Raw genomic sequence first — 26873 nt, 5'->3', positions numbered from 1 at the left:
TTGTTTCAACGTCAAGACAGATTCTCCAAGTTTTGCTTGGCCCCTGTGAGAACACCATCATCAACAAGGAGACTCTCACAAACGACGTAAGCCCTCCTTTTGGCAAACACTTGGCCAGCCGAGAGTAAGGCCCCCTCCATCCACGCGCAACCGCCACTTCAGCTAAGCAACGCCAACCTTTGGTGTTTGCTGGTGTTCCTCAATTGGACACTCACACCTGTTTTGCTTCCACAATCTACACTTCCGAGGTTTCAGCTTCCGGTGGTTCCACTTCCAGAATTCCCGGTTCCTGAATTTTCACTAGCTGTATGCTCACTCCTCTATGCAGCATAAGCAGATGGCGATGACAACGCTTCCGCTTGGAACCAGAAATTGGGGACGACGCAGGTTTCACTTGACACAGGAAGCTCAGGGGAAGAGCAAGGAAGGAGCATGGAGGAGGAGGGTAGGTTGACGGTACTTAATCTTGTTCGCGAAAACGTGTATGGAGAGGCTTCATTCTAGAGCAGAGACTGTCGAAAAGGTCAGGGAGAGCTGGTGTGTTGTTAATTGTTTCTGTGTTCTTTGCAACTCCACAGCTGTTAGTGTATTCCTGAAATCTGGTCTACATGTGTAATTTAATGGTAGCATTTTTTTAAAATGGGGCACTTGACTAAAAAAATTCCTAATGACATCAATGTGAGAGTTACTGATTTGCTGCACAGATAAGATACAGTATAACCTCATTACAACAGACCTTGAAAATGAAGGAGGTTTTGTTCTGTTGTAAATAGTATTTAATAAGAGCGATACTTTTACAACATAGCTTTATGTAAACAATAAATGAGTCTGCTATAACCAGAGTGAATTACAAGTTATAAACATAGTCAAAGAATGGATTGATTCCTCTGTAAGTCTTCTGAAACAAGCTTGTCAGCTTTGACTGCACTGTACGGTGAACAGACACTATGCATGTCTCCATCATTACAAGGCAGTCCACTTCATCTGCCGCCATGGTATCTTGCTCAACATAGCTCTTTAGGCCTTGGATGTATTCCAAGGCTTGACAAGTTGTCATTTTCTTGCATACAACCCAACTACCTTCCTCCCCGTCCTCTTCTATGTCTTGATCTGCAGTGGACACTCAGCGGATTTGCACTACAACTTCTTCATCCGTCAGCTGTTCTGTGTTAACTAGGTCATAATTCGCAGTCATGTACTCCAAGAATTCTTGGCTCCAGAAGGCCTTGTTGGCCGACGCCTAGAAACCTGGTTGGTCTTCCAGTGACAATATGGGACCTGACCAGTCTCTGTCACCGATATAAAAACCAGCTTCCCTAAAGCAATTTCTTACGCTAGTCTACTCAATCGGCGCCCACACAGAAGAAAGAACCTCCACTGCAAATCTGAGTTCAATCACGGAGTCTCGCTTCGCTTGCACGTCGAAAAGCAAATGCTCAGCAAGACACCTGCGGTACCTAGCCTTACTGATTTCACAACGCCCTGGTCGATGATAGGCTGCACTCTTGAAGTTGCGCCGGGTGCAAAATGCGCCACCTTTGTGGCCTGAATCTGTGGAAGCTGCATGCGGCTCAAGCAAGTGTCAAGGAAGAGCAACACGCTCCTCTTCTGCATTTTGCTGTTATATTCCAGCAGCCCCTTGTTGAACACATTCTTTGTCATCCGGGCGCTTCTGTTGAAATCCCAGTCCACGGGAACGTGTACATTCTGCAGGCATGTCTAGCCTATACTAGCCTGACTAGCCCATAACCAGCAGCCTTGCTTTCTCACTCCCGTCTATGTTGCAGCAGAAGAGAACACTTATGCGCTCCTTCATCTTCGGAGGAACAGAACGCCTTTCCTGGCCTCAACTTGTAGAAAATGCCACTTTCATCAGCATTGAAAACGTCGTGCGTTGCGTAGTCTTCGAGGTGCACCGGCGGAAACTCTGCTTTCCAAAAATTGGCTATAACAATGTCGCCAATGCTGGCCGGCCCCCCAGAAAGGCACTTGAGGGCGATTTCATGCCTTAATTTGAATTGGTTGAGCCAACTTTCACTGTATTTGAACACTTCTTGGTATGGCAAGTAGCTCCGCACGTTTCCGTAGAAGCAGACCGTTCACAGGGATGCTTCGCGAACGGGCGTCAGGAAGCCACACCAGCAGGACCTCTGCAACGTCAGCGAATAAAGCCTCACAGAGTCAAAACCTCTTGGGCTGAAAGTGGCCCAAGACTTTCTCAGCCAAGATTGCCTTCCTGGCACTGATGACCGTGGTCACGGATTGCTTCGATGAGCCGAAGGCCATGACAACGTACATCTGCTTCTTGCCCTTCTCAACTTGCTTGATGACATCAAGCTTGTCCTTCGAAATTTGCTTGCCCTTCGTTGCTTCTGATGCTTTACGATGCACGGTGTTGCTTGATCCGTTCGGCTCCATCACACCGCTAACGTTTCGACAGAATGTTTGCCCACACAGGCTGACAGGGTAAACAAAGCACACGCCATGCTGAGCATAAACGCCACAAAACATTTTATTCCGAGAGGGGGCACTACAAAGCGAACCCATTTTTTAAAAAAAACTTTTGCAATGTATTATGCAAGCATAAGTGGCGTAAATACTGCTTTTATAGTCATAATTTTTTTTCTATTTTAACGATTTGAGCGAATGGCCGACTGTTTTAAAATGGTCTGTCAGACAGCAAACAACTAATCATCAGTAGAACGAAGATCAGTGACCTCCGTCTTTGAGTATCGGTACTTCGATATCGACGAGTGACTGGTTACACACTGTTGTACGCTCCGAATCTGTAATCTTTCCCTTTTTTTTTTTTTTTATTCTGATGACACTGTAATCATTGCAAATCAACCATCATACAAAAAAAGGTCAAATCCAGCCCATTTCAAGCCGGTCGAATCCAAGTCAAATACGGCTGCCCCGAAATGAGCACCACCTGTGTTGATCTTGCTGGCACTGTATGTTGTACCAGAATCCATTGCATACGAAGCTCAATCAGTGGAAGAGAGAAAAAGATCAGCATGCCACAAACGAGTATGCAGTATCCAAATGTCTGTTAAAAGCAGATCCGTTGGAACGAGGCTACACTGTACAGACAATCCCTGTGTCGACTTCAAGAATACTGCAGCTTGGAAGAAATAATAACTACCTAGTAAAACTTATTTTTTTTCATTGCACAGTAAGTTGATTAGGTTGCCAATAAATCTGCATCCATACTTGGGGGTGCTCACCTTACGTCCTTGCCAAGATTTAGGGCTCTGGCGGCCGGGGCTGGAACTGTTGCTGCTCGATGAACTTGGGCCCAGGGGGCCACCATTCACATGTGCAGGGCCGTTCTGCTGTGCGATACCTGCAGTGCAAGTGATGCATAGATAGGCAGAACAAGGCGTTGCTCACTCATATTAACTGAGCAATATTCTTGCAGGCTGTGATACTGTACTACCTGCATAATGATTGCACCCCTGAATTTTGTCGTGAAAATTTTATTCGTTTCTTTCCCATGTAATGATCGCACTCTGAACTTGCCACAGTGACATGTCGTGTGCCAAGTCTAGTTAATGATGATCACGCTTACCGTCTGTCAAATGCCGCGCGAACGACTCTTCAAGAGATACCAAGCGGTCTGCACCCACCAAACATTCTCAAGCAGATGCCCCCACTTCATTTCTTTCACCACTTTCCACACTTCGATGATAAAAAAGAAAAGAAAAAGCTACATTCAAACTTGCCTTGGCTTTGTTATGTGTAGGCTTTATAGTGGTTGTGGCCAACAACCTTTCGATTCCTCTCGTCTGCACGCAACAAATTGTGAGCAGCAACGATAGTAGCCACGTTTACACTGATACGTTAGAAGTACACCCTATTTATATGTCGACACTTGTAATGCAGCTAAGATATTTGCCCAACCTTAGCGGAAATCTGCCGTATTAAGATAGCAGTGAAGACAAATGCTGCAGTTCTTGCAGCGTGCCCGCCATGTGTTTCTATGTCACTGGCAGCTAAGCGTGCCCCGTCTCTGTTTCTGTCTCCTCAAAGCGGACATGGCCATGTTATTGCCACAAATTTGCCGATATTAACAATATTATTCATTACTGATACGAAAGAAACTGTTTCAATGCACGTAATGTACTCGCGAGAAGAAAAAAAATCGCGTTCGGCACGTTCAGCTTGCTTCGCCAGCCGCCATTTTGTTTTGGTGTCCTGCACTGTTACAGCAGCAGCCGCCTGTTTGTTGACCTGTCGGCATCCCACAGCAAAGCAGGATGAAAAAAAAAATTTTTTTTCTTTTCTTTTCGCGGAAAACCTAATCCACATAATGATCGCATCCCTGAATTCGCGGCAATTTTGTCGACAAAAAGGTGCGATCATTATGCGAGTGAATATGGTACTTGCACTCATTCCTACACACATTCGTTGGCACTCTCTCGCTTTCCTACTCGTCCTCACTAGCATTCACAGTCACTTCCACTCACATATACCAGTCTACTCACACTTGCCAACAATGACTGACGTTTACTAAAAATCAATGTCACTCAAACTCAATGGCACTCGCTCCTGTTCATTCACACGCTTCATCACTCACCAAAGCTCTATCTTACACAAGTGAGTCCATATACTTGTGAGTGAGTATGCTGACCTATGTTCGTCGGAACCCTCGCGAACCATGCATGCTGGGTCTGCGAACGATCAGCCGACAACTACCGCGAACGCCTACCAAGTTCGTGCCTGCACTTGCCAGAAAGAATAATGCCAGAAAGAATAATAAAAGATGGCCATAAAGCCTGTAAAGCTTCAAACTGATTTCGAAAAGCACAGCCCGAACTGACAGCATCGTGGAGTCACTGATGAAACAAACGGCGCACATCGGGGACTGCCAGGTTGGGAGAATGTAGAATAAGTTTGCAAACCTCGACCACCACAGAATTTGAGCGAAAAAATTATTTTAGCTGTGCTTGTACCGTAAGAAAAAAAAATTTGTATCATTGAAATTTGTTTTTCTTTTTGGACTGCCCGATTAATTTGGACGTTTGCGGAACCCTGCTGTATGAGAAGAACACACACAGACCAGTCAGCAACTGTGCTTAGACGTACCATTGGCATCCGCGGCGGCGCTGTCATCCTCGGTGCTCTTCCGACTTAAGTCAAGCGGTTCGCCTGGCTTGTAGGCACCGTTCACAACACTTCCGTTGACACCGGCTGTAGGGTAGCCACCGCCTGTTGCCTGGCGGTACGCCGTCAGACTCGACAACTGTCAAAGAAAAAACATGGGGTGGGGAAGGAAAGCCGCCAGTGAAAAGAGTAACCTTGGCTCATACCAGACGAACACCAGCAGAGGTTAAAATCCACACTGAATTCGAGGGTTTTGCATGCCCAAACCACAAATCCGATCACGAGGCACGCGGTAGTCGGGGGCTCCGGATTAAATTTTTGAACACCTGAGAGTTAATGATGTCACAGTGAGCTGGTGTGGGATTTTCAAGGCATTTTTGCCACCTGTCTTTTGCGTCTTTTTTTTTTTTTTGGCTCACCGAGCAACTTCTTGTGGTAGGAGCGACTTTATTGGTACAGTAAAATTCCAGTAGTTCAAAATCTCTTAGTTAGCATTGACGGATAATTCAAACTGCTCTGTTGGTGATGGAAAAGTCTTATGTATTTGAATACAGAAAAACTCCCATAAATAACAGCGCATACTTCATCACATTACTGCACGCATCAAACCACCTTCGTTCTCGGCTCACTCTTACATGAACTCACAGCAAATGGCACGCGAGGCCCGATCTTATCGCACTTGGACTTTACACGGAATCTAGGTCGCACACTGACGGAGGAAATACAATACATTTAATGCGAGCCCAGAGAAAGTTTTGGTTTGCATAGTGAACCGTACAATTGATCAGGTGCTACATTTATAGGGGCTCTCCTTATTTTGAAACTCAGTTTTTTTCGATCAATTTTCCAGTCCACCTAGAAGTTCGAATTAACAAGATTCTACTGTATTGCAAAGGGTAATCTACTAATACAGCTCAAGTCATTTCTTTCTTTAGTGTCTATTAAACAAACCCAATCACTTATTAAGACAACCATTAATGCTACCTTCTTCACTTAAATACATCAAGTCAAACCCAACTGTTTCCCATTGATCTGCAGCATTACAATGCTCCACTTTAGATTCTGTTCCAAGGGAACCTGTGTCCCACTCTACGAACGTGCAGAATCAAGGGAACCAAGGGCATGGCACCCACTAAGTTCATTTCCAGTTTTCTTTATCTTAAGACTACAAAACTCATCGCAAGTTTAGCCCTTGTTCATAGTTCACCCTACATTTAAATTAAAAAATAGTTTCCCTTGTGCCTTCCTTGGCTTCACTATCTGTTGGCTGCTTATGGCGGTTGTTAATCTATAAGCTTTTCTTTCTCTCTCAGCTCCCCCCCCCCCCCCCCCATGTTGGCTGCTCAGTAATGCCAGATCCACGGATTTTAAACACATTTGCTCTAACCTCTCTTTCAGCAGTCTCGGATGCAAATTTCGCAGGATCTGACCGCTGTAGGCCATCTTCTCCGGGTGATGACAAATCGAGGCTTGGTGACGAAACATCAGCTGCATGAGCCAAAAGACAAAACTCAATGCTGGAAACACAGAGCTGACTGTAGCAGTATCTCTACAATACCACACTGGTGCTAGGAGCACCTGCCAGTAGAGTTTAGCACAGTGCATGACATTGGAATTCAAGTTTATTCATTCTGTCACAGATCAGGATGGACTGTTGATAAATGTATCAATGTTATACAATTTTTGTCAGATTCAAGATGCAAAATGAATGCAAAACGTGTAATACAATTTATGTCAAAAGATGCTTCATACTCTATTGCAGCACAGTCAGAGTGGTGGACCTTGTGCATTTTCTGCTGAGTGCTCATAATTACTGAGCCATCAAATACTATAAACAATGTACAGACAGTCATGTCGAGCTCCTCTATAAAGGAGATGAAGTCACAGACTCCAACACGTTTAAGTTCAAGTTAATTATTGGCTGTGAGCATTACGAGGCTGTAAGACCTTTCCTTTCACAACCGTTCACGGAACAGGCCATTTGTAACATCCTGTCACGCATGCTAGTGCCTTCAACAAAGTTGTATGTAACAATACTCTGCAGTGCAATGGACCCAAACAGGGTACAAAGTGCTATGCCCACAGCTTTTTTTTCTTTCTTGCTATTACTTGACAGAAATGGCAAAGGTATGTTAGGTACATAAATGTGCACACCCTCACTGAAGGGGATAAACAAAAGGTGTTGAATGAAACAAAGATGAACGAACATGTCCGGCAGCACACAATGGATCAAACAACCAGCTACCTACGGCCACAGTGAAGAAACAAGGAGGTTACACCAGGAGGTTACAGCCAAGACAGCAGTGATGAATGCAAAACTTGGGTCAAACACTGTAGCAAAACAAATATGTTTAGTTTATGTAGTTTGAAGATGTTCTGAATGCCTCATCAAGACTGTTGCGAATGCTCCTGCCAGTTTCCAGAAGCGCAATCTTTCACTATATAGTTCTTGCTTTTTTTATAAATCAGATGTTCCGAGTAAACTATCGTGACAACTACTAATATACCACTGGACCAGAAACAGTTAAAGGACAACTGGAGTGTTCAGAAGCATCAGCAAGTTCGTGTCTAGGCCGCACCTTTGCCATTGACCGCGGGCTGCTCGGAGATCGGTGGCAGCCCCGAGGCAGAGCCAGATGTGGATGGGTAGCAGCCAGACTCGTGCCGGCGGCCCTGGCTCGAGGGCCGGTAGCGCAGGAACCCGTCTCGGGTGCCGTTCAGGTAGTAGTGCACGCAGTTCTTCAGCCGCTGCACTTTGTCACGGGGAGCGCCGGGGAAGACACGAGCTCCCAGGGCATCCAGGTCTTCCGTTGAAGGCAGGCCTCGCACAAACTCCACCACTGCGGGGATCAGGGTCTCGGGGGGAATCGCCTGCACCAAGACAAGGGCTGTGGCTCACTATGCGTGTACTGGTGGAGTCGCACTGTTACTGGTGGACTCGGCACTGGTGGAGGAGAGTCCAGACAGTTTCAACCAGACACTGTGTGAACTTCGATGCAGAGTTAATCATTCATATTAAGCACCGGGACACAAGTACAGGAACAAGTAAACAAGCATGGTGCTGGCGCTAACCTAAGAAGGCCTCACAGGTTGTTCTGGCTGCTAAGTGCAGACCTGCCAAGCTAAAAATTGAGAAATACAAAAATTTGATGAACAATTCATAAACTTAGTGAAAAATACAAAAACTGCGGGCCAATCCACTCTGTGAAGGTGGAATGCCAGCGAAGTTGTCGTTGTGCTCCTAAATTCTCCCAAAAAACATTGTATGAATGTGGTAGACAGCAAAGCCAAATTAATGCACGAAACAAAACATGTTTGTTGGTAATTTGCAAATGAGCATACTTCTGAGTTAATTGGCTTAATGATACTTGGAAGGACTAGAGTTTTATCCGGGAAGAAAAATATGGGGCTGTCCATTTCCTTCCCGTAGAAGCTCACGCATTGGCAGCAGACAGGAATTCCCCAACTTTTACGATTTCACTGTGAACTACTTATTTATGAAAAGTGAATGAAGCTCAGTGTAATGATAAAGTCATCTTATCAAAGCCAATTGTCATATAACTTTGGGGGGGATAGTTTTGATAAAATAGGGATGATAGGTATGCACACACATTCTTGAACCACCTCTGTTATTAAATGTGTAATAATTTCTATGCCTACCCACCAAGAAATTTGTCCATCACATAAGACAATAAATGGCCCATAAGTAAAAAAAAAAAAATTAAAATTATTATCTACCCGCCTACTGATCTTGAATATAGTGCCTATTGATAACTAATCTACTGAAAATGCATATTCAAGTGATGAGATGTATAAACTTTTGCACAGAATGAAGCGATCTTACATCAAATTTGGGAGCTGAGCTTTTGCACATGCAGATTTGTTGACGGACACGAAAAATCCACAGAACCCCAGCCATAAACAGCTTCACTGTAAAAATTGGTTTATTACTCAACACGTTGACTGCTTATGAAACAATTAGCACATTGTTCTGTAGGAATGCTGTGAAGAGAAACTGCCCTATAGTCAGGGTAAGAAGGATCTGCGCCCCACAAAGCAACACAAATGTTTGCAGAACTTCATAAACATTCTCGTAATGGCAGAAAAAATTTCAGTTACCATATATACATTGGTTCTACGAGAGGGTGGCACTCATGCGGGCAAGTCCAAATAACCAAGCGGTGTCAATGTGACAATCACAAGCAAGCTCTCGAAATAGGACCTTTTATGATTAAAATGGTAAAAGTTCGCAGGTATACGGAGGCCACTGCACATTACAATTACAAATCACAGGACCATCAAGCTCCTAGTTCCAAAACTCTAGGCTTTCTCCAAGGGTGCCTATGGTACATTCCAGGAGGGTGAAGAAGGCTTCACTCATACACTCAGCTGCAATTACTCCTCATCAGCCACCGACTGTACCTCTGCTACACTTTGTCCATTAGAAGCTGTTCACCTTGGCTACCGAGTTTCGATCTGTGCAGTACTCTACACATTTTATGGTGCCTGCAGTCATGGCGCCGTGACACTTGAGCCAGTGGTGTTCGATTGGTCAGAACACCTTTAGTGATTTAGGCGAGGAAGTCCTGCTTTTGAACATAAAACGAGGAGTTGACAGACAGACTTGCCCCATTCAAAAGTGCAGTTTCTTTTTCCACCTGGATATGTACCAACTGGCCTAGGTTAGAACACTGTTTTGGTGGTTTTATTGCACTGTTTACATTTCCCAGGTCAGAGGCATTTTATCCATGGTAAGAATGCTTCGTGCGACCCCAAGTTTGCTACACAGTATCTTGTCAAGTGACCAAACAGTGACACTTGCACAAAACTTTTCTACTTTAGTACTGCAACTTTTCATTTGGCAACTCATAACTTTGACGAAGCTCTTCAACCACAAGTATAAAGTGCTTTGTGCAAGCTACCCAAGTCATATTAAAGGAAAGTAGATGCAGCCCAATCATGAACTCTGCGACGTTTAATACGCGGAAATGGGCAATAATCATGCATTCATTCAAGTGCTTATAAAATCTAGAAAAGTGCTGCCCAGTGATGCAAGACCAATTTTTGGGGGGCTTTGCCAAAAGATTAATACTGTTGAAGGAACGAACTACGTTAATAGACATTGTAGAAGGACTCAGTCGAGCACAACAAAAAACATAATTTGAGGACTTCATTCCAGGCCACCATTATGCAAGGAAGCTTGACAGAAAAGATATGGGCAAAGTAAGTGTTCCCAAGGCTACCGCCACTTCCTTGTGAGAACTGCCTCACAATTTAAAGGGCCCTGAACTGCCCCTCGGGCTTGGTGAAATAACAGTCAGTGGGTAGCATATGCTGCTGTGAACATCTCAGCCAGGTTCTGCTTTCCTACGCGGTGTGTGGAGCTCGCAAGCAAAGCGCGGAGTCACCTTTCTCTCAAACACTCTCTTTTCAAACAAAAGACAGCTCCTCACTCTCTTCTGGACGCTTTATTTCATAATAAAGCAGATTCCCATATGTGGCTGTTACTGGTAGCTGCGGTCAGCTACGCAGCGTAGATACCGTAGCTGCTGCTGGGTACCGCCATGGGTCCACTGGCTAGGAGCACTGTGGGTCGCTGAGGACAACTGCGTTTGGCACACATTTAGCGCATTGTAGGCACCAAAATTGGAGGTTGTGGCATTGTTGTAGGCAGTGTGTACATCCCACCATGCCATTGCCTTTGCAGTGCAAGGCATTGAAGAAGAAAGAGGAGTACAGCAGAGCCATGCTTGATTGCCAATTACTCCACTTCTGCTGAATGCATTGAAGTACTTCTTGCGGCAACATATTTCTGAAATGGCCTATTTTCACTTCGACAAAAAGTGGTTCAGGGGCCCCTTAAGTGAATTTTTTCCTTCTTAGCTCCGACATGAACTTTCCCAATAGAACGCAGAAAGTGGAGCAGAGAACACTTCTTTCTTGCTCATACAAACATGTGCATTGTCCTCAACATAGTTGAGCGCTATTAGGCTGAATTAATCGACAACTTAAAGCACAGGAACAGCGAACACAGCAAACTGCTTTTGCGGAAAAGCCATAATGTGAACATTTCTATGAACGAAAACAAAGTTTCATTTACCATGACATTACAAAGCTACATGACCCAACGCCATTCCCAGAATACACTCACCTTGCCCTTGGCATCGGGACAGAGGGAGCGATGGAAGGGTGTAAGGTCCTCCTCTGAGAGCAGGTAGTTTCCAAGCAGTGCCGCAAGCACGCAGAAACGGTTCGGGTGCAGGTTCAGGCTGCGAGCCACTTCATCCAGGATGAACTCCCGTGTTTCCAAGGAACCCTGCAAGCACATGACCAGAAAATTGAGCCCAAGCAGTCAGCATTAAAACAATTGCAGGGAAAAAACTCAAAACTGCACAGGGAGCTATCAGGGATGCCACAGTGGAGGGCTCCTAATTAATTTCAACCACCTGGGGTTCCTAACAGGCACCCAAAGCATAGTGCATGTTTTTTTGTTTTTTTTTTTTTTGCATTGTGCTTCTGCTGGAATATGGCCACAGTTTGCAGGAGTCGAACCCCCAACCTCACGCTCGGCAACTGATCGCCGCAGCCCCCGAGCCTTGGTTGTGAGCCAAGCCACCAATGCAATAACAATGTTCTCATTTGCGCAGGAGAGAGAAAAAAAAAAGAAAACTTTCCACGAGCTTCGTGCTCATTATACATGATGCTCTATTCCGGATAAATATCCATACCACTATTTTTATTTTTCCTTTCCTAGCTGCTCACAGGTACAACACAACAACAACAAAAACGTGACAATTAGTGTGGCGAAATAGTGATAAGTGGCACTGCAGCTCGGGGCAACCTGATAGCAAGAGTACAAGGTCGTTCCCGCTTCTCATACTCCGCAGCAGTTCAGACGGCAGCTGCACCTTGTGGAGAATTGCTTTTCATTTTGATAGCTGGCATCATATGGATGTGAAACGAAAAGATCACGATTAGATTCACGGTTGCTGGAATGCTGCCATAGGTAACTGACAACCTCCCCCATTGTACAAACATGGGATTAGTCCAGCACCCTCACTACCTCCTTGTTACAGAACAGCAGTGTCGGCTATTGCAATTTCTCCACTCCAGTCAGCGGTCACCCGTGCTGATATCTTGTTCTGTTGCTACCATACATGTTTCAGACTTCAGCTGCCTGCTACACTATCGATTTGTCTTTTCTGTTCTAATCACATTTTTTTTATTTTCTCTGACCCTTCTTTCTCATACAAAGCCCTCATTGAAGTCTCGCAATGCTTAAGGAAACAATTCAACAAGAAAAGCCTGATGAGGGCAGCTGTGTGTGGGAAAGATTCGCAACCGAACAAATGTGCAAGTCTTGCACAACACTCCACATTCCAGCTAAGCACAGCCGTCATGGAAGTTAGTGTGACACATGGCATGTTGCAGTCAACCCTTAGTTGCCAAACTCAGTGAAAGAAATAATCTGATGTTCACCGTTGCAAGAAGCTACGAAAAGATTAAAGAGGCCCACCCAGTCCTACCAAGCCGCACCGTACCCTAACGTTGATTAACTACATCTTGCAGAAAAAGAAAAAAAAAAAAAAAAACCACGAGGGTGCCAGCCTTTTCACTCAACCCTGCTCAAGTGCATATATTTAGAAGCGCTGAGATTGCCGACTCTGCGCGTCGTTGCTCCGCCTGCGTCTTTGCAGCGGCAAATCCAGACCTCTGAGCAAACATGCTGCCTGGATAGAGGGGGAATTCTTTAGAAAAGAAGAAAAAGGAAAGCAAACAGCAAAGCCTGCCGAGTGCACCAGCGAATAAAATCTATGCTAGTAGTGCACGACAGGGGCACACTGCCGCATGCCATGTCTGCACATTCTTTCCCCCACCCCCCAGGAAGTGCTCTCAATTTGCCTGCAAAGCTTCCTCTGTCCGCACACTAAGAGCAGCCCGTCTGTAAGCAGACAGGGCAGCAGTTAGTGTGGGCCATAGAGTTTCCTACAAAAGTTACTAGATGGAACATTGGCACTGCAATTGCACAGCCACCATGGGAATGATGGGTAGTACGTGGATTTGCATGACGTTCGTGCTCGTGGCTTCAAACAGCACTGTGACATTATTTTTCTTTACCCTTTGTCTTTCTAAATTTCCAAGCACTCACAATTTTCTAAACACAGTAAGGAAATTTGTCATTGCAGATTGTGGCATACACAACGCAAGGCGCCGTTGAAAAGGATCAAGTTGCAAAGTCACAAAGCCGTTTGAAGACTGAAGGACCTAAGTGTAGGCAAATCTATGTACTATCATTGCCATGCTGGCTGAACTGCCGCACTAGCAGTTCTCTCTAGTGGATTTTGGGGAGGAACTCTGTGGCAGGGCAAGTTGAACGCTATGTGGATTCCTGCTCGTGCAATACAGCTGACCAGCAGGCTGGCCAGTCATACCTATTATGTACACAACAAGGCCCGATGATGAAACGATCACTGCCAACTGACAGAGACCTAACCACTTGCAGCTTTACTGCAAGTGCCTGTGAATGAGTCCCGTAGCGGCACACTACCTGGGGCCAGGTTTTGCCATTACTTGTTTCCAGATTTATTTGTCTCAACCCCCCCCCCCCCTTCCGTCCCTGGCTTGGCATGTTCTGTGGCATGTTGTTCCTGCCGAGACTGACACCTGTTACTGGCATGTGCAACCAAACGGTGCGAGCCTCTTTCATAAGTGATGAACATGTCTTCCGTGGAATGCAGTTACCATCAGTGCCGTGACCAGGAACTAGATCTACAGCCTGATGCATTAGATGGGCATAACGCCCAATTCAGGTCCGTGGTTCTTCCGAAGGTGCACCTTTATGAGGAAGCTTTAGCTCGGGTGCTCTTATCTAAATACGTGCAAAAGGATAATTTGTTTTTCTCGGCAACCACTGCACCAAATTTGGCGACATTTGTTGCACTTACAAGAAAAACTTAAAATCTAGTGTCTGTTTGTTTCAAACCTTTTATTTAGTTTGTCAATTTTTAATTAAAAATTGACAAAAATAAACAAATTTTCAGAAAACAAACTATCAAGTTTAGAACTCCGTAACAGTAAAAAAATCCCTGCAACATTCCAGTATGGAACGTGACCTTAGCCTATTCAAACTGACCAAAAATGTCTGGAGCTCATCCACTGCTCTGTGCTAGTTAGAATTAACACTACATGGAACAAAGAACCTCAAGAGAACCCGGTGAAAGGTAAGTTAGCTTTCATTGCACTGGATATGCCCTACTTCAAAATGGCAGCCCATGAACACAAGTCAATGATTAACAGAGTGGTACTTTAAGAAAAGTGAACATGCTGATTCAGAAGAAAAAATAATGTGGTTAAAGCATGTATGTGTCTACAGTCACACAGTGCCACTTTGTGTACAATAATGTATGTACAGCTGGCATCAAAAGTTTGCGAGGCATGTGTACCGCAAAACAGGTGAATTTTCTAACAATTTGTGCCCGCAGACAGCAAAGAACTGCAGAATACTGTGTTATTTGCATATGTTAAAACACGGAATTTTTCAGTTTTTCTTGGATGCTGTCCCCGTGAGCTTCTGACGCTGATTATGTTGCCTATACATGCACATGCATACGTGTGTGCATTGTGGCACACTTTCAGTTACTTTGTAAATATATGTTATTAATCGACTATGCCTTTTTCTAATGTAAATTTTTCATGCCACTTTGCCTTATGAACTAATCAGCCGTTTGCCCAAATACGAAAATTCCAGATTTATTCCCCATCTATTCAGTGTTTTTACTTGAATCCAAGAACAAAGAGCCCTTAAACGTCTTAACTGCTGCAACCAATTCTGAAAACTTTTTTTTTATTTGAAAAAGAGGGGGGGGGGGAGGGAGCAGAAGTCATCGCATATTACTTTCTTGTAAAAATTACAAGAAACTAAACATGTGCATATGTGCAAAAATTGCCAGAAAATCATGATGAGTCTACTCAGCTGCATCAGAGGATGCTCACTGTGATGGCGAGCTGTCTTGCTGTAGGCAATTAAGAGGCTAACAGCAAGCAATTTCTTTCTAGCTTAACTCTAACCACGAAAGGAACAGATTTAACAGTATATTAGTGACAGATGCCTAACTCTTATTCAACAATTTGCAAAAATAATGAATATCAGCTACCTTGCTGCAGCCTTCTTTCAAATAAAAACATCTTTTCCACCGATCCACTTCTGCATTTCTTTTCAAAAATGAAAGGAGCGTGCCACCTGGCCTCCATAGGCAGATTCTGCTTGTCAGTGGTTAGAGGATTGATTGTTGTCGCCTGTTTAGAGGGCGGCATGGAGGTGGGGTTTTTCCAAAATTCAATGCTGGGGCCTCCTTGCTCTGGCATGACAGGTCTGCGATATAACTGAATTTGCAGACAGACTTGTAACTAAAGAGCAAAAACAAATCTAAGAAACAATTCTAAAATGCAATTTCAGGTATGTTCAGGCTTCATAGCAACTTTTGTGAATGAAATTCAAGGGATTCAAAAGGCTTTTGAGGCACTGACGTGGCATTTTTCAAGGATTAAAGCACCATGATACCTGACAGCTTCCAGTCAAAGCAGTATTAAACAATGAAGAAACAAGTCCTTTTTTTTTTAATTGTACAGGGAATGAGAAAGTACTAGCCCTTTTTTCACACAAACCCTCACCAGCCACAACAAACATGATGGATTCGTATATACCACAAGGGCGTTAATCGTATCGTCTGGACTCTTGGTTTGCATAAGCCTCGTGGTCAAATACACAAATAAAATCTGTTAAGCTTAGCTGAAAACAACATGCAAGTATTCTTAAGCATTCCATGGTACTTGGCAGATTTCGAGGCTTTAAATAATGGTTCAAGAGATAGCAAGGGCTTAAAAGATCCCTATGAAACCCGTATGGTACTCATGTTTTACCTCTGAACCCCTGAGTGCTCCGTGCTTAAGGCGAAAATGTAGTTTATGTTCAGTGTTAGGTACTATGAAAAGCTTGCAACTTAAAACAACAGAATGCTGAGCAAGTTGACATACACTCATGCTATGAAAAACAAAGACTACACAATGACAGCCTTCTCATACTACGTCTGCCTTCCAGAATTGATGCACAGAATTTTGCAGATGGTCCACACGTCCACAAGTAAACAGCCTCCCACAGCGGTTAAGGAGAGATAGAAACCAAATTTTGGAAATACCTCAAAGAGCTATACAGTCTCGGAAAATGAATCGCCTAACAGCAGAGTCTGCTCAGTGAGCCCCACCTGCCTCGCAATACGCAGCTTTGCGAGAAGCAAAACAAGCGCACAACCGTAGACATGACATGCATCTGTCAAGAATCGCCAGAACCTTGCGTGACCTTTTGACATGAAATGTTAACTACTAAATGCAAGGGGCTGCAACGTGTCTAATGCGGCTGGCTAAGGCCACATTGGAGCGCAATAGGCTGGTGCTAGCATTCAATTGCAGCTCTATAGGCACCCCTCATTTCAGTCCAGCTGGGTGCCTTACGAGGTTACAGAAGTGCTACGATGGCTAAAGAGAAATGCCATAAACCTGTTTTACAGTCACTGAGCTCTGCTGGAGATTCGATGAACCGCTTCCTTTACAACGTTTAATATGCACTGGGCCGCAGTTAGAGGTTACGTTCTTCATAGCCAAGCAGCAATTGCGAAAACAGAGAAGATTCATAAGCCTTTCCCTCAGTATAAAATGAGTTTGGCACCTCACTAACATCCGCGCCACATGTTCAAGGCTAATGTCATTACATGCCTACGCCTGTAGGTTCTTTAATGACATTACACCTGAAGTTGCTGTCATATGCACACTTTTAACAGCACTAAATGTTAGGATGACGATAGCTGCAGTGAATGCAGCAAGTTTGACAATTGCAAAATCCTAAAAAATACTTTGCGGGCCAAATATCCAAGAAATAGCATTAACTGCATTAATTAGACACCTTACGTAGACTTACATCACTTTACTTCAGAAATCGATCTGTGGGGGGGACGGGGACGAAAAGGTGGCCACTGTAGCCATGGTTTATTTAGGCCGGCCAGCCATGGTGCCGCAGAATCTCAGGAGCGGCCGATACCGCGGCCACTCAAGTTGAGTGCGCAAACATGTTCTATTCTTGCGCTAAATGCATGTGAGCCGTCTTCTTCACAGGATCTGGAGGCAATAGCCACGCTGCTACAGATCTTTCATGTACAGCCGCAGCAGCTAACACTGGGAGCAGCAGTACACATTTGACAGCTGAATGAGTGGCGAGAACGCGCTACACCTGAAATATCATTAAGCTTCAATGCCATTAAGTATGTCCACATGGCACCTTTAGGGCAATAGGTGGATGACCACCCTGTAATTCCCAACATATCATATACGCTACGGTGATTTGGCTGACTTAAGCATGAGAAACAATGTAGCATTTTTACATGCTGGAGCGATTTTTCGTTTGTGGCAGCAAGCCAATGACTAATTAATTACTACACTAATTATGTTTAAAGTTGCGTAACATCTGATTTTTTGTACCAAATCTATTCTCTGTCGCCAGAAATAAAGGTGAACGAGTCGTTCTAATGTTCCTTGATGTGAAATTGTGTTTGGGTATTACAGGGTTAATTAACAAGCTCACTAATGCCAGTAAGAGTACTGCAGATGTTTAAAGACAAGCTTCACAAGAGGCCAGCGCCAGCAGTGCTTCCCCTAAGTTATCATAAGCAGTAAGCACAGGGTGATCAGCAGAAATCAAGTGTTTGAGGACACAATCACTAGCCCATCTTTGGAATTTAACCTGCAGGATAACAACACAGCTCTCAGTTGCACTATTTCGTGTGCCCGGCCTAAGTTCCCAAGAACATAGGATACAAAACTCATTCAGGGCTGGCATAATGTAACAACACTATATCCGATGCAGTTTCTTGTCCAGCTTCGTCAGTGGTCCGAGCAGCATTCCACCCACTTTGGAAACTGCATCAGCCAGTTGTGAACGGTGGATGATAAAGAGTGGCACAGAATCGATCGGAAGAAATACCTACATTACACCAGCCCAGATCTCTACACCTAAAAAATTGTGGGAGTTGACCTTTGAAATGAACTTGAGGCCTACCACATGTACATTCATCCTTGAAGGCCTATTAGACACCAATATAAATTGAATGGACAACTGCACTAAGCAGCACAATGCTCAAGTCATTGCTGACCTACCACAGCAGGTCAGCATGAGAAATGCGTTACAACCCAGTGTACTAAGCATACTTCCTTAAAATGCCATCCGAGTCCTAACTCCTGGTTAACGTGGTTCTCATCAGAAAAAAATCAGTCATTGACACAAATCAGGTCAACTTGGAAAGCCTGCCCATTTTATATTAGTATGACACTTAGAAAGTGAGGCCACAAATTTGCAAAGAGGCGGGACAGGAGGTGACATGCAACATTACAAAAAAAAATAAAAAAAAAACACCTTTGGGGGCCTATCTTGCCTTACAGTAATAAATGCACAGTCCTGGGTCCTTGCCAGACTTTATGAAGTAAGCTTGTTTGATTATGTGCGACATATTTTTTGTATTTGTGTTACAATTTGTATTATGCACTACAGTAACCCTTTGAATAACAAAAAATCAAGAACCATTATCAATACTGCGTGTGCTGTTCCTTTATTTCAGACTTTGCGCTAGCTAAGCTGATTTCCTGTAAGGAAAGCTACAACACGCTGAGACGCCCACGCTGTTCCTGATGGGAAAGTACTGGGGCACACGGTGTAAAAGGAAACGCACGCAAGATTGTTCATTGTTGCTGTGGGACAAGATAACCTCCAAGGAGTGCAAAATGTTTTGAAACAACTCAACACTACTACAGCAAGCATATATTTCGAGTTAATCAAGACATCAACCCACGGACTCTTGAAGAGGCAACTAATACCGGTGTCAAATGGTCACCTTTGATTGCAATCGGGCATGATCTAGATCGAATTTCTCAACTGCAATCAACAATGATTGCCGCAACACGGGACACCGATCGGGATCCAGTTTGGGCGAGCTCGTGTGCACAAATATGTGTAGAACGGTAACATGGAACTTTTTCTTTTTCAAGAAAATATTTAATTTGTCATTGTGGTTATGGCTATTATCATCTGCTGATCGTCTGGAACGTTAAGAACTACATTGTCGTGAACCTACGATCGCGATTGGAAGTGGCCGTGTAGCAGCAGTTGATTCGGATCGCGCCCGCTCAGGATCGAATTTCTCGGTCGCGATTGGCTTCTTCGCTCAATCTGGCAGCCAATCGCGATAAAAAGTGGCCACGTGACAACCGTAGACACCACACCATCACGCTGTATCTACATTTGCTCCTGCAATGTCTTCCTCAAGAGCTTCAACTGTAATCTCGACAGTGACATGTGCGTGCTTCTTGCACGAGCAACGTATTGTTTGTGTGTCATATTCCTAACATTTCAAACCATCAATATGTGCATGCCGCAAGACGGCGGAAGCCATTGGGCCACTGCGCATACCCGCTTACGCACGCAAAGTGGCGATGCAGGAAGCTTTTGCACATATCCGCCCACTTGGGAAAGCATTTTACGCATCGTACGATTCCCGTCAGCTCATGTCGGTAGCACACAGAATGAAAGAGAGGAGAAAAAGTAAGCACCGCCTAAGCTATGATCAAATGTAATGGTCTCGCGGCTGGCTACGCCGAAACCACATCCGTATGTAAACATGTCTCGTGAGCATTCGGACCTGGCACGAGGAAGCGCTTACACTTTTCGTAACACAGACAAAGAAAAAACTAAGAAAAAAAAAAAAGTCCAGCAAGCCTAGTGAGCGGGTCGCTGGTTGCGCGGTCCGCTGTAGTGCAATGTACGGATCATGGTATGAATGTAAATACACTCTCCGACAATTTCAAGCAGAGAACTTGGCGGCCATTCTTTCAGCTTCAAAGGTCGCGTGAAATTCTGCGGGTCAAAACGCGAAGCGTCGCCGACAGCAATGAATGAATGAATGGTGCGGTTCATTTCCGCCGAACGGTAGCGGCGCCTTTTTACGCTAGGATTTGGGGGTCTGCCCAGTTTTGCTTCAGCGCTGATTTCATATTCTTTTCGAAGAACGCTCCGCGGACGAACAATGCCGTGGGCAAACCACCGTGACTGCGAGACTTGGCTGCTGTCACTGCCTCGCCATCACGTTCGTTGACTAATGAGACACTCAGTAACAGCATGCAACATGTAGGCAAGAGTACACGGAACAGCTGCGATCTTCGCCTGGAGGCTGCTAGCGCGCTGTGGTTTCTATAAACAAAGCTTAGGGGGCGTTGAAACGGTGGCGATCGACACGGTTTAACAACGCGGCGACAACCCAGGCAAACAGAGGCGGCAGTTCCGGGAATGGATTAGGCCTAGCGAGCCGGCTCGCAGTGCTAACATTTTTGAGCGAGTAGGCCTACCGCACGCCGGTAGCCAGTGTTGGGACCGCACGTTCGGGCCCTAGCTGCAGCGCGGACGAATCGCGAGAAAGTGAGCAAGGGCCGCGGGCGGGCGCGAGCTCCACGAGGAGGTGAGGGCGCTCACCTTGTATGTGAGCTTGAGCTGTGCCGACGAGAAGTATCGCGGCGGGTCGAAGATGGCGTACTCGGCATCCTCGGCCATGAGTCCGTGGAAGCCGTTCTCGCGGCAGAAGGCGATCACCTCCTGCCGGTGGTCGTCCATGCTGCAGAGCACGGTGACGTTCAGATGCCGCAGCGCCATTCGCAGGCAGGTCCTCAGGCAGACGGGAGCTATCCACCACACCTTGGGCGGCGGCGTGGCCTTGGTCGCCACATGCTTGAGCACCTGGCCCACCTTGCGTCGCTCGGCCTGCTGCTGCCGGTGCCACTCTTCGAGCCGCTGCGGCTCGAGGCTGCCATTGAAGAACACGGCGAGCTCGATGTTGTTGTTCTGGATCGTCTGGATGAGCACGGACAGGAACTGGACCATGCGGTTCCACTGGCCGCCACATACCCAGTCCGAGAAGTAGCCTCCGTAGAGCCGGTCTAGGCAGCACTCGCCGTCGACGACTAGGCACAGGCGGTTGCCGGCGGCGGGCAGTCGCGGGTTTCCGCGCCCCCCGGGGCGGCGGACAGCGGCGTTGCGCGCGATTTTTAGCAGATCCACGGGAACGCAGGCGCCCGGGCAGTTGGCCTCAATGAACTTCTGAAGGGCTTGAATACCCATGGCTCTATCTCCCTTTCGGGCGCCGATCAGCACGGAAACACACGCGCACAGGCGGCTACAACACACTACGGTACGGAGCGACGCGGTGACTGTCGCCGGTCAGCGGCCATCTTTGCGGCGGCTACTCAGCTCCTCATGTGGCGAGAGAGAACGAATGCTCCGCCGCTGTGAGAGACTACACCCACCGTCGCTGGCGGTGGTCGCTTCGCTGCGGGAGGCTTGCCGGCGTCTCGCCTATCCGACGCCTTCCGTGGAAGTGGTACGCGAGCCGGACGAAACGGATCGGTCGGAAGAGCGGCCCACACGATCAGGCGGCTCTTCTTTTCTCCCCACTGCTACCAGCGGCTAGCGGAAACGAGTCGACGGGTTCCCACAGATCGCCAAGAGACGCACGCACGATAGGCAGCAAGGATCAAGTTCAATGAGCGACGCAGGACCGCTGGGGTCGAGGGTAGATGACATTTAGCGCCGGCGCGGAAATTTTGTTTTGTTTTTGTTGCCCCTTTCGCTTCGGTCATAATTGGTTGCATGTACTACACCACCACATTAAGAGCATCAAAAATCAAAATAGCCTGCGAATTTTATTTACTTAGTTTTGGAATGAGCAGCCAAAGCTTTAAATGACTGCTTTAGTTTTGCAGCTTTGTTAATATCTGGCGCTAGTTATAATGCAGATTCGCTTAAGGTCATCAGAGACTCCTCTACGCTACGCTATACACTGATGATATTTGTCTATGTGCCATTTTATGACCTTAGAAATCCGCGACGTACGTTATTTAATCTCGGAGGCTACGCTTATTTTCAGGTATTTCTTCTTTCAAGTTGCAGATGACGCTACTCTACTAGCAAACGATCAGCATGATGAGCGCGGTCAATTTGACGTTTCGGTTAACCAAATAAGCACATTGGCACGAAGTTAACCGTAGTGTCTATGATCTAGTGTGTAATGCTACAGCGTGAACATCGAGGACTCGTGATGTTTGCTAATTCACAGATTCACTATTCTAATCCCTTATGTTTATTACTCGAAGAGGCGGACATGCACGAAAAATCGAAATGCATAATCGGCGAATTAGGAAAATTTGGCTAATTAAGTGTCTAGCTAAATAATTCACGGAAAATTTCTGCATAATAAAAATAAAAGAAAGTCGCCTCGGCACTCTCTCTCTATCGTTTCTTGCCCGCACAGCGCGCTTTAGCGGAATTCGGATATTCTCCGATATGCTGAAGAATGCGCGCTAGCTCCAAAATCGGGAGCTGTAATTTTTGCTGAGCGTGGAGTTTCATTTATTTGATCTCTGTGTATTGAAACTCTGTGTTGCTGAGCAAAGCCTATATACGAATGTGAATGTTTGTTTGACTAGATTCCGATTGATTTTAGCGCACAGCTTTGCATTGTAACCCTATCCTCCTCTATCACGTGAGTTTTGATTGCCCTTTTTGTATTAATGCTCACTTACAAACATTGTCCGCTTTCAAAAACACTTTGTACCGGGCATTTCCGCGAACACTTCCAATTTTCCTTCTTAATTGCTTGTGGCAGATGGTGAAATTTTCTTATAGTCCGTGAGCTGATCTACTCGAAGAGGTGGACATTACTTGCGCAAAATATTGAACTACATAACTGACTAATTAACAAAAGTCAACTCATTAATTTTTAACTAATGACCTTTTGGCACATAATGCAATTTACAAATTCTTGCAGAGGAGTCCAGAAGGCGGATCCACTTGGAACGAATCCACAGGATGACACCAGTTTCGAGATATTAATTCTCGAACTTTGTGGGGGAGAGAGAGAGAGAGACCCTTTATTAGAAAAACGGATTTTTGCCGGCGCGTATACAACCGCTGGCATGCGACTTTGTATAGGGATGTGGATTGGGATTAAAAGATTCCAGAGGAGAGTGGGGAAAAAAGAGAATAAAAATAAATATGAAATGCCCAAGTGGACCAGCTGATACTAATATTTACAGGTGGCATGGCGGGTAAACTTAGGCTTTTGTATATGAAATGTTCAATATTTAATGCTTTCCTATTAGACCAATTTCTGACAGGTATTTGAACAATAAATCCGAAACCCGCCGCCGTTTTGAAGGGCCGTGCATTGGACCTAAGATGCTGGGTAATGTCAACGGATCGTGGCAAATCAAGTCCATTTGTTGCTCAAAAATTGTCTCTCGTCGCGGTACGCGGGGCATTCTAGTAATATGTGCTTCATTGTCTCCAAGTTGCTACAGTTAACACAGTAAGGGTTAGTGGTAAGCCCTATGCGGTACAGATAATTGTGCGTGTATGCCACGTTCAGTCGAAGACGATGGTACAATGGCTCTAAGTGTCGACGAAGTGGTCGTGGAATTTTCGGTCTCATTTCTGGGTCAATATAACGCAGGAATTATCTTGGTGAAACAGCGGATTCCAGATGCGCTCTTTTTCATGATCTGCATATCTTTCTGCCATGGTTGAAGCGTCGGCTTTTGTAAAGAAATACCAGCATGGCTAAGTATCCACTGGAACTTGATGTAATGGCCAGCAATCTTAGCCTTGTGGTGAAGATAAGCAATGCCAAATGCATCAGGTTGGATATTACAACGATTGTACCTGTTCCACATACTTTGTAGGGCTTCTTTTGAATCCGCGAAAATCACCCATGTCCTTGGCGGCTGCTGTCGAAGTACATACGCAAGGGCCTCCTTAATGTCGTTTAGCTCTGCTGAAGTATACGGTGTCGCTCGATCAAGACGAAACGAGAATCATCGCCCTGTATATAGAGGGAACAAAAAAGTCCGCACGGTGAGCGATGTGGAGTTGTAGAGCCATCTGCGAAGATGTGCGTTGCGGCTGCGTATTCTTTGTACATATATTCCAAAGCTATCGGATAAGTCGCTGCTTGAGGCATTATCTTTTTCGCACTGATTCCATGGATATATGGCACGATTTCCAGTGGGGACAGTGTCATTGATGAAATTTTTCATGGCATAATTTGTGACGCCTGAGCAGGAATCGAAATAGATACGCTTCCGACGGTCTGTCCAAAGCTAGATGTAGCACGGGTTCTAGAAATATCCTTTAAAAAGTGGGTATTCGTATGAATGACGTGTCTGAGCTGAATCCGAAGTGTCTCCTCAGACTCTCCTGCGAAGACACTGCAGCACTTTAAGAGGCAGGCATCCAGCTTCTGCTACAGTTCCTGAGCGGGACGACCTCTGCGGAAGGCCAAGACATACGCGAAGGCAGCTGTTCCGTGTTGCCTCAAGTTTTCTCTTGCTTGTGGGAGATATCTTGTGCACGATCAGGAGGTAAATACCATATATTGTTCCGTCGACGTAGGCCCAGTTGCTGCCCTACTGTGATCCGGCTAAAAATCGGAATACGTGCGACGCCGAGGAAATCTTCTCACTCAGTTTTTTCACTTGAGGGTGACCATGGGAGGTTCCTATCGATCGTCACTCCAAGACACCTTTGTGTCTAGACGTATGGAAGGGTACGAGCACCCAACACTAGTGGGTATTTTTCCATACGCCTTCGCGTGAAAGCCATAGCAACGCTTTTGTCGGGAGACAATTTCAGACCCCTAGCTCGGATTTAGGTAGGCCGATATATTTGCCAGCGCTCTCTGGAGACGTTGTTGGGTGGCACTGCGGGAACGCGCCACGCTCCGAATGCAGATGTCGTCTGCATACAGTGTGATTTTAACGCCAGGGGGCAGGTTTCTTCTCAGATGAATAAGGACTAAATTAAATAATACCGGGCTTAACACAGCTCATTGTGGCACTCCCTTCTCGACAGCATAAAGCGCCGTGGGGCCATGCGGGGTACACATGAAAAGTTGGCGACCTTGAAGATAGTCGGAAATCCATGCGTAAAGCCGTCCTCCAAGACCAAGGGTTTCCAAAGTGTCCAGTATTGCTGTATGGTAGACCGAGGCATATGCTGCCTTAATGTAAAAAAAAAAAAAATGCAGTAGCTGTGTTTCCGCAGGCGAATACCTCTTCAATTGGTGAGACCAGGGCAATGATATCATCAATTGCGGACCTATTTTGCCGGAAGCCATTAATTTCCTCTGGGTAAACGTTTGTAGTTTCCAGGAACCAATTTAGTGGTCTGTGAATAATTTTTTTCGAATAGCTTCCCTACGCAGCTAAGCAGAGATATGGGCCTGAAGGAGGCGTAATTTGTCGGCTGCTTTCCCTGGCTTCAATATAGGAATAACTTTCGCAAGCTTCCATTTCGTAGGAACCTCCCCAGTTATTCATGAGGCGTTATATAGTACTCCAAAAGACGTAGGCGAAACGTGTGGCATAGATTTGCGAGGACTTCATAACTCACACCGTCATGGCCAGGTGGTGATAGCTTCTTTGCGTCACCGATTGCTGCCGTGAGCTCTTCAATCGTAAACGGTACACCTATAAGTCAGGAAAGGTCGCTCGAGGTAGACTAGGCTGGCGACTTGCAATTTGCCGAGAAGGTTGTGCCCCTCTGGAAAGGAGCCTACAGTACTGCTCTGCCACCTCTTTCAGGGATGCGCGTTCATGCAATGAGAGGGCGATAAAAGGATAAAGCTGTTGCAGCTCTTTGCGAATGCCCCTGACGATTCGCCAGATTTTGCTCAGCGGTTGTTGTCGGATGTCCAGTGCCTCTCCACCTTTTTCGGTTCAGTTTGGTGAGGTAACGCCGTATATGTCTTTGTGCCCGTCGACAAGTTCTGATGCCTTCGATATTCTTAGTACGTATAGAGCCTTCCTTTCGGGATGCCTTGGAATGGCACATATTATAACCTTTCTTATTCCTCGTCGTTAGTAGGTACATTACTATGCTTAGTGGCAGAGCGGATACCTTGTTTTGAGGCAATGAGCTATTGTCGGTATTAATTCTGCGTTCGTAGTCGAGCTGCGATGCCTTTGTCTACGGCTGCTGTGTAAGCTTCCCAGTCGGCCGACTTCAGTTTCACTTTTCTGGGCGACGTCCGAAAATGAAGGGCAGAGATTAGGATCGTGATCACTACCTCGAGTCTCGAAATCTGTACACCATTCGAACATAGGGGCAACTTGACTTGATGCGAATGTGACGTCAACGCAGCTATCAGCCTTCGGATTTTTCAGGTATGTTATGCTACCATCGTTCAAGGGCTCTATATTGTATCTTGCAAGAAGCTTCGCCAGCTTAACACCCCGAGCACATGTATGTGAACTGCTCCAGATCTCGTTATGTGCGTCACAATCTCCACAAATAGTATGTGGAGATTGAGCGCTGCTTGTCAACAAGTTTTCCAATCTTGACACGCCGAAAGGTGATGCATAATTGACTAATTAACAAAAATAAATTAATAATTTTAAAACTAATTACCTTTTGGATCATATTGCAATTTACAAATTCTTGCTGGGTAGTCCACAAGGAGGATATACTTGGAACAAATCCACCGGATGACACTAGTTTCGAGATATTACTTCCCGAACTTTGTGGAGAAATGCACTGGCGTTCCAGCTACTTTCGTGCATCACTGCATGAAACGAAAGTTGGAACCAGTTGGCGCAGGACAGGGGAAATTGGAGATTGGAGGCCT

General features: G+C 45.6%; 1 protein-coding gene across 1 annotated transcript in view; it reads right to left on the bottom strand.

The window, feature by feature from the left end:
- The window catches only part of LOC142557095 (constitutive coactivator of PPAR-gamma-like protein 1 homolog), a 51076-nt gene extending 29277 nt beyond the window's left edge, over positions 1 to 21799 (bottom strand). The window contains exons 1-6 of the mRNA XM_075668698.1: positions 20672 to 21799; positions 11258 to 11422; positions 7686 to 7977; positions 6494 to 6594; positions 5089 to 5245; positions 3228 to 3346 (exon numbers count right to left, since the gene is read on the bottom strand). Coding sequence (XP_075524813.1) covers positions 3228 to 3346; positions 5089 to 5245; positions 6494 to 6594; positions 7686 to 7977; positions 11258 to 11422; positions 20672 to 21313 — 1476 coding nt within the window. The 5' untranslated portion in view covers positions 21314 to 21799. The remainder of the gene's footprint in view (positions 1 to 3227; positions 3347 to 5088; positions 5246 to 6493; positions 6595 to 7685; positions 7978 to 11257; positions 11423 to 20671) is intronic.
- Between the last annotated feature and the right edge of the window lie 5074 nt (positions 21800 to 26873).

Source organism: Dermacentor variabilis, chromosome 9 (genome assembly GCF_050947875.1).
Source record: "Dermacentor variabilis isolate Ectoservices chromosome 9, ASM5094787v1, whole genome shotgun sequence".
NCBI lineage: Eukaryota > Metazoa > Arthropoda > Arachnida > Ixodida > Ixodidae > Dermacentor > Dermacentor variabilis.
This window is presented reverse-complemented; position numbering and strand designations above follow the sequence as displayed.